This window comes from Monodelphis domestica, chromosome 2, assembly GCF_027887165.1.
Source record: "Monodelphis domestica isolate mMonDom1 chromosome 2, mMonDom1.pri, whole genome shotgun sequence".
NCBI classification, from domain to species: domain Eukaryota; kingdom Metazoa; phylum Chordata; class Mammalia; order Didelphimorphia; family Didelphidae; genus Monodelphis; species Monodelphis domestica.
In genome coordinates, this window is record NC_077228.1 from 106233828 (window position 1) to 106242340 (window position 8513).

Genomic DNA, 8513 nt, shown 5'->3' on the forward strand with positions numbered 1-8513 from the left:
GCATTCTTGGACAATGATGTTTTATCTCACCTCTCAAACCTACTCACACACACAAAAAAATCTATGTTGGTTAGGCAACATATACAGGTGGCATAATCCTGACTGGTGGACCAATGCATGGCAAAGCCAAGCAAATGGCTTCAGAAGACCAAAGGTGAATCCTTAACCTGGAATAAATCTATTGATTATCTTCAGTTTAGTCCATAAATAGCTCATTTGTACCTAGTTTTTGTATGTTTCCCACATTAGATAATGAACTCTTTGAGCACTGGGTGTATATTTCCCCCTGAATTTAGCATAGTAGATGACATAGAAGTAGCTTAAAAGATGTTTATCAACTGATTGACTAAAGTGCATGTTGTTTATTAGCTGTATAAAAGCGACTTCCGTTTAATTTTTGTTAGATACCAATAAACCTTTCTCTCTCTAAGGATTAAAGTTATTAATGAGCTATAATGTCTCAGGTAAGTCACAATCTCCTCATTAACTTAATCTCCATGGTCTTTGATTTCCCCTTCTACAAAATGGGGAGAAAAATTCCAGGTTGTTGGGAGGACTGAATGAGAAAATGTATGTTGAAGTGTCTAAACTTCCAAGCCAGTATGCTAAGATGCTAAGTTAGAAGAATGCAGCCTCATCCTTCCAGAGTCATCAACGTCCAGTCAAGGTGACTGGTGGAGATGGCCTACCGTACAATGGAAGACCTTGGCTTCTTTGATATGTGAACAAGTGCTTGGTATTCCACAGCTGCCTTTATGGCTGTAGAAACAAATTATTCTCCTCTGTCCATTTGGTTGGGGAAAGTCTTCATATGGTTGGGGTAGATATTCCCTTAACTCACCACTGGGTTTGAGGCCTGTTGGTTACCCTCAGTCTACCTGATTTAGTTTGTTGGCCAACATAGTTTACAGAGGAATAACTAAAGTGAATGTTATAGCTTCTTGGAGCCTCAGGTGAGAGCTGGGGGGCCAAAGGTAGATAAACAATCCTGAAAAGGGACAGGAAAGCCCTCATACCAGAGATGCTAGTCCTCCCTAAACACCCTACTCATCCATACAGCATGATAGGCTCTAGATATTGGAACAGGGCTTATAGAACATCTAGGTCTGTGTTGTAGAACCTGTGTATGGCATGCCTACTGGAAGGGGCTGCTCTCCTCCCCCCTCCACTGTGCCTGAGGACATTTCTCATCACCCACCCCTCTGCCCAGCAGCCCAGTGGGATGTTTCCTCCCTCCCCTGTCTGGGGTAAGGGGGCAGCTCATATGCAGGGTGAGGGTTGCAGTTTGGGCACTTGGTCACTAAAAAGTTTGCCATCACTGGGTCTAGGCCAATATTGTCATTTTACAGAGAAGGAAACAGGATGAGAGAAAGGAAGTAACTTGCTCCCCTGGTCAGTCGGGTTCTAAATAGCAGAGCCAGAATTCAATATTTGGTTTTTGAACATCCTAAACAATATAATTCCATTATACCATGCCAATGAGGTGAATACACCCATATACTTCAATCCTCTCTCTTGTACTTTCTCCTCAATTCTTCTCTTCCTTCTTTTTTTCTCCAATTCACTTCAAAGCTATTTCATTTATTCATTCAAAAAACAATTCCTGCAAAGTACCCCACTAAGTGCTGAGGTGGGACAGAGGTACAAAATACATCCAAATCCTGGTTTTTATCTTTCTTGCCTTCTCTGAGGCTTGGTTTCCTATTCTGTAAAAGGAAGAGAGTTGGAAAAACATTCATGTATGATTATATCCATGATTCTAAAGGACTAGGGGAGGGTGTCCTCAAGTGATTGCATTGTACATGTTGTCTCTTGAGAGAGAATGAAAGCTTCCTGAGGATAAGAAGGAGTTCATTTGTGTCTTTGTATCCAGAATATCTTCTATTGTGCTCTTCATTTATAGGAATCTCTCAATGGATTAAATGGTAAACAGAGTTTTGGAAAGGGTAACTTGCAAAGCTAGTCTGAATATAATCAAGGGAGGGAGTGGAAAAAAAAAGACAGTTTCTTTTGAGGTCCTGTCTTTTTTCAGTCAATCTGGCTAGAGTGGAGGATGGGGTAGATTTGGGAGCAGAAGGTAGAAAGTCTTCTCTATACCAAGATGAGTAGTTTGTACTTTAGTTTGTAATCAATGGACAGCAATTGGTATTCTTTGAGTAGGGGAACAACTCGTGAATTTTTGAAATATTAGTCTTGAGAAGTGGTGGTCAGGGTGAAGGATAGCTGGACACTTTAGAAAGGGTAGGTTTGGAATAAGTGGAGAGGGGAGTACGTTCTTTTTTAAAAATAGCCCTGACTTTCTCTCTTAGTATCAATTCTAAGACAGAAGAATGGCAAGGGCTAGTGACTTGCCCAGGGTCACCTAGCTAGGCATTGTCTGAAGCCACATTTGAAACCAGGGAGGGGGAGGACATTCTGGAAGGGTGTCAGGATCCATTATCACCCCTTTTCTGTCTCTTCTTCTCTGCCCCTAGTTTCCCTCCTCTCTCCCTGTTATTCCTGCTTTCTCTCCACGTTACCTAACTTCCCATTACCCTCTATTCCCTACCCGCACTCCTCAACAGTTCCTTTGGTCTCCGAGCCCCAGCTCTGGTTCCCAGCACTGACGTCACTCCGAGATGACATAAGCGCCGGAGGAGGCGGAGGCGGCAGCAGCGGGTGGAGTGCGGGATGCGGGACGAAGGCTGGCCCTGCCCCACGCTGGCCAATGGGCGCCGCCGCCGTCTTCCCCTCCCTCACCAAGGCTATGAAAAGAAGAGACGGGCTACAAGTCGGGGCAGAGCGTTAGCTGCAGCACCTCGGACGGTTTGGAAGTCAACTCAGCTGGAGTCTTCAGAGTAGTGGCTGGTCCAGCCTGGCGAACTCTCCTCTTCCCGCTGCTGCTGGTGCCAGTATCACTGCCCCCGCCGCCCCTCTCACCAACAGTCCGTCCGAGATGAGCCAGACACGCTGGACGGGGAAGAGAGCCGATATGCTCCCGGAGATCGCCGCCGCCGTGGGGTTCCTCTCCAGCTTGTTGAGGACCCGGGGCTGTGTAAGCGAACAGAGGCTACAAGTTTTCAGCGGGGCCCTTCAAGAGGCACTCACAGGTGGGCATATTCAGTGGGATTCTGAACTGCCAGGGGTGGCACCTGACCAGGGACCCTTCCAGTCCCACCCACCCCAAACTCCCCCCCCCCCGTCCCCGCCATCATCCGGGCAGTGCCAACATTCCACCCCAACTCCACCCCTTCCAACACTTTCCCGTACCCCCGGGGTGCAAATGCTTTCCCCAAGTGCCCAGTTTGTGTGAGCCAACCTAAAAGTACTCCAGAAATGCGAGTTATTAATATTGTTCTCCAGCAGAGAGATGTGAGTGGTTGAGAAATATTATCATCCCGAAGAGGGAGGGAGAGGAGGGAGGGTGGAGGTGGACAGCAGAAGCCGCGGGATGCTGACCACCGATCCCGTTGTGGGGCACAATCCTTTGTCCCTGCCTGAATCCGATCGTTCCTCAGAGATACACAGCCGCGTTCCTTTAATGGTTACACAAAACCTTATAACTACGGGTTTGGGTAGACGAGAGTCAATGGGACTCAACTGGAGTTCCCCGTCAGTTTCTTTCGGTTCCCCTTGCCCTATTGCCTTCTGGCTTAGTTTGTGATGGTGTCCAGCCTTGTCCGGAAGAGTAAACTCCACTTTTCGGGAGGTGTGGGGGTAGGGGAGACTAGAATAAGTCAAAAAAATCTAGTGAGGCTGTGGGGGATGAGACCCAGCTACCAGCTGTTGTGAACTGGCTCCTTGGGGATTGCGACTGTTTTTATCAAAACAAGCCTGAAGCCAGGGCCCCAGCTCTGGTCTATTGGCGGAGGGTTTTCCTGAGCCGAAGCCTTGGGAGAATCGGGAGCTATAATTTTACAGTGAGAGGCCCCGAGGACCCAGAGAAGGCAGGTGATTTGCTCCATAATCCCATAATGCTGGAATCAAAATTTCTGGCCTCTGGTCTGTGAGTGGATTGCCCCTGGAGCTTCCAGAGGCCAAGCCTGGGCATGCTAAAACAATCAAGCCCATCCTTAAACTGGGGCTACTGTAAGAGGCTGCCGCTGCAGACCACTACCACCAGGGTGAGCACTGCAGGAAGGTCAAAGTTTTCTCTGATGCTAGGGAGCTGCAGTTATTAGAGCCTTTCCTGAGCCTTTGTCAGAGTATCTCAGTTTTCCTGCCCCATCAGGGGCTGAAGATCTCTGAAACTGCTCTGTGATGAAGTATGCTTGCAAAGTTGCTTAGGCTCCCTTCCTTTTGCCTGCAGATTTAGACCATGGCCATCCTGGCTATGCCCTTGGCATAACCTGGAGCCAACCTGCCTTGAATTAACCAGGGAATCTCCCCATTTCCCTCCGCAGAACACTATAAACACCACTGGTTCCCAGAAAAGCCATCGAAAGGTTCAGGCTACCGCTGCATCCGAATCAACCACAAGATGGACCCCATCATCAGCAAGGTAGCCAGGCAGATTGGACTCAGCCTGCCTCAGCTATACCGCCTGCTGCCTAGCGAGTTGACCCTATGGGTGGACCCCTATGAAGTATCCTACCGAATTGGGGAAGATGGATCAATTTGTGTCCTCTACGAGGCAGGGCCCACTCCATCTTCTTATGGACTCCTCACTTGCAAGAACCAAATTATGTTGGGCCGGAGCAGCCCCTCAAAGAACTATGTGATGGCGGTCTCCAGTTAAGACCCCTACTTCTGCCCCCCCAGCAATCTACTGTATTCCTTCAGCCGTGACAACAGGCTACTGCATACCTCAACTTGGGGAATCATATTTTTAAATGAAGAGTTATTTATATATATTTTTTTTAAAAAAGGGGGAAAAACCAATTTTTTTTTGAAAGAAAAAATATCCTTACTGGGAGCTGCTTGGAAGTGGCCTCCTATGGTGCCTTTGGAGAGAAATGTTGTGAGCCTGAGTGTCTTGAAGCCAGTGTCTGCCAATGGGGAAGGGAAGCAGTTTAGGGGTATGGACCTGGCAGGATGGAGGTGATGATAGGGTTGGGAAGGAGATAGGTAGGAGCCTGGTCAGCACCCTAGGGAAAATGAGAGCATCTATGGTTAGCAACTGTGAATGAGAAAGATCAGGGTGTATGTACCCTGGGTGGGAGAAAGGGTACAGGAGATTTTGTTTATAGCCTCCTACACCCACCACTGGGGTTCCAGCATCCTGATCTGATCCTCTTTTGCTAAAAAGGGCATTCGAGCCTAAACTTTTGAAATTCTGTGTTGCCTATCTTTCCTTTCTTTTTTCTTTTTTTCCCCTCTAATGAGATCCTGGCAGGAAATAAAAGGCAACTTCCTTATTCCTCCTGCCTAGATCAACTTTTCTTGAAATGAAGTCCTGATAATACCCTCAGGGTCTTGAAGGTTTTGACATCCCAGCTGTGATTTCTACAAGTTTTGAGGTTTTTATTTTTATCTAGATTATTTTGGTGATCGAGGGTCAGAAATAGAATAGAAGGGTAAGGAAACCTGCACAAAATCTCCATGTTGCTTTATGCTGCTCTGTGTCTGTGTATGTGTGTATGCTGAATTCTCAAGGGGATGATTTGTAATGGAAGGCTGGGGCCCAAAGAGCTCTCAATGGGGAATACTCTTTGGACTGGCAGCCTTGTCTGCTGCCCTGCTTATAGAGAACCACACAAAAGTCCTGATGCTGCTGCCATTATCCCTTTGAGAGGTGAACTCAAAAGCTACAGGGAACTTCAGGTCTTTTATGACAAGTCTTCTTTTCAAAGCACAAATCTCCCCTTTCTTTTCCCCCTCCTTGTTCTTGGGCTGTCGCTAGGGCTGCCCCCATCCTTTTAGGACAAAAGTTCTCAAGCCTTGTGCAATATGGCCTCCTGCAACTCAGAGTGTCTTGGTGGTATAATGATTCTCTAGCCATCTTGATGGCATTCATGAAGAATCAGTCTTCCTGAGGCCCTCTGAGCTCCAGTTGGCTAGTTTGTTTTGAGGGCACCTCTTGCCTGAGCCCCAGTTTCTACAGGCATTGGCATTGTTCTCATGAGCTGCCTCTAAAAACAAACCTTTGGGCATTTACTTCTCCTTGGCACTGAGTGTCTGGTGGTAGAAGAGTAGTGTCTTTCTCTAAATGTGACTCCAATCCGTTAGTAGAATTGTGCAATATTTACTGTTCTTGGTTGGGGAGAAATAGAAAACTGCACTAGAAAAGAGTATCCCTTTTGCCTCCTTCCCACCCCATCCATGGGAGTAGGGGGTAGGGTTGAGAAGGCTTCAGGTATCCCCGATCAGAACACCCTCGGATGGATGCAGCTGGAGCATCTGGTCAGCTTGGTGAAGCTCCTGTTGCTAGGGCTTAGTAAAGAATCCCTCTCCCTCCCTTCCCATCCCCTCCTGTGGAAGTCTGCCCTCAGCTTTCTTTTTCCCTTAGGATTTCCCAAGCTGCTCTATTTCCTGATTCATAAGGTGCTAATAACCAAACACTCCCTACTCTTTTATTCTAGTCCTGCCCCCTTTCTAACTGCACCAAATTTTGTGCCAGCTTCTAGACCCTGGTTGGAGTATTAAATTCAATTTAAAGTTAATTCCTAATCTAGAGGGCAGGGAATTGGTTCCTTGACCTGTGGGATGGGTCAAAACACCAATCAACAGCTGTGAATCACTGTGGAATATGTCTGTGCCTCTGCCTGCACACAGGACCCTGCCAGTTGTGGTCTCTTGATCTTTTTCTCTTTTTTTCTTCCTTAATATTTACTTCTAAAAAACAAAATCTCAGAGCTAGACTGTTGAGCAGGATTGGCTCTCCTATTAAGTAAAACATGGTAGTGAGTTTGTAAGCTATTCTGACAGAGGGGACAAAGGTTACTAATTGTATATTGTATAGTGTTTTTATATGAAAGAATGTACAGCTCTATTGATAAATGTACACTTTTTTTGTTACTTTAATAAAAATGTAGCTGTTTTAGCCGTGTGGTATAGACAAACTTTAAGTGCCCAGCCTTCCTTTCTGTCTCTCCCGTTTCATCTCAGGTCTCACATTCCTTCCTGGAGGTACTTATTGTGAATTATACCCAAAAGAAATGAGAAGGAATGGGATATTAACTCATAAGAAATTGGACAGATTTTTACATAGTTCCCTTTCCTGGAAATAGTATCCTGCCTCTATTCAAACACCAATTTGTTACCTTCACTCTGGGCAAGTCATTTAATATCTCAAAGCATCAGTTTCCTCATTTGTAAAATAGGAATAATAAACAGCTCCCACGTAACCATTTTTAAGACAATATAAAGCATCACCTAAGTATGAGTTATTACTATAATTCTTATCACAAGTTTTAATAATTACCATTTATGAAACATGATGCTGATTAAATCCTTATTTTATTCCATTTGCTTTTTGTTGTGAAATATACTAGTGTCAATGTCCTTCATTTTAAAGGTAATCACTTGCCCAAGATTATTACAAAGTAAACAGCAGAAGCTGAGATTGGAACTTGCTCTTCTTAGTCCAATGCCCTTCCCTAATGAGATAATGTTTGTGTAAAGTACTTAGTCCTGTACTGGCATCCAGTAAACATCTGTTCCCTCCCAACCCCTATTATGTTGTATGCAACTTAAGATGTTGCTATTCTACAGCCAAAATTCTTAGTATTTGGTTTTTCTTGAAAGATTTCACTCATTTTAACTACCCCCCTTTCTGAGGGGCTCTCATTACACCAGAGTCTTCTCAGGTCACAGTGAAAAACCAGGTTCTAGATCCAATCGTCCCCCTCCTTTTTCTTTGACATTCTGGTCCTATTAAATGCACTAGATTGTTGGAGAAGGGGAAGTGTAGCAGACTGGAATAGCTTGTGTACACGGCAGACATGCCAAAGAGTGTCTTCTTGTCCCTGAACATTAGGGTCCCATTTAAGCTGGGAGAGCCTGATCTCTGGTACTCCCCAGTCTGACCTTTGTTTAGGTGGTTTCCAAACTTGTTTAGACTTGCCCTGACTAAGCTCCTGATAGGCAGGTAAGTAGGCTCATGTTAGGATTTACAATTCCATTCAAAACTTGGTCTATGCTTGGGATTAAACCAACCAAGAAGTTGCAAGTATATTCAGAACTCACTTAATTATATACTAAGCCATTGGGTATGGCTTACACAGACAAAGAATATAGTTCTTGCTCTCCAGAAGTTAATATTCTTATAAGAGGGATGAAGAAGTTTTCCAGATAACTTAAGTTTACCAGTTGGAGTTAATCAGTTTATTCTATGAGGAGAAGATAAAGGTATTATTAATTAAGAGTTTTATCCATTTTACAGATTCATAGAATGTGAGCAGACACTCTTCTAAGTAGCTCCCTTTCACCATCTAGCTAGAACTAGGGGAGTTCAGGGAACTTGTCTCAAGATCCATGGAAATGCATTTGTTATTTTAAGGTTTTCCTATTTCATGTAGCCATAATTAAAAAAAAAAAAAAACAAACCAAACCCACTCAGAAGGAAAACCTCATTATTTACAGACTTGGTCCCA

At 44.9% G+C, this 8513-nt stretch overlaps 1 protein-coding gene across 1 annotated transcript; it reads left to right on the top strand.

Moving 5' to 3' along the window:
- The first annotated feature begins 2658 nt into the window (after positions 1-2658).
- BTG2 (BTG anti-proliferation factor 2) lies at positions 2659-6980 on the top strand. The gene is made up of 2 exons (XM_001369940.5): positions 2659-3089; positions 4383-6980. Exons 1-2 carry the CDS (start codon positions 2936-2938, stop codon positions 4715-4717), a joined length of 489 nt encoding a protein of 162 aa, XP_001369977.1. The 5' UTR covers positions 2659-2935; the 3' UTR covers positions 4718-6980.
- Positions 6981-8513: the final 1533 nt, after the last annotated feature.

What these genes read in the sequence shown, in the direction of transcription:
- BTG2 (XM_001369940.5), top strand. Translation starts at nt 2,936, where the DNA reads ATGAGCCAGACACGCTGGACGGGGAAGAGAGCCGATATGCTCCCGGAG. An exon ending in CCTTCAAGAGGCACTCACAG is followed by an intron (nt 3,090 to 4,382) that starts GTGGGCATATTC and finishes TTCCCTCCGCAG; the next exon opens with AACACTATAAACACCACTGG.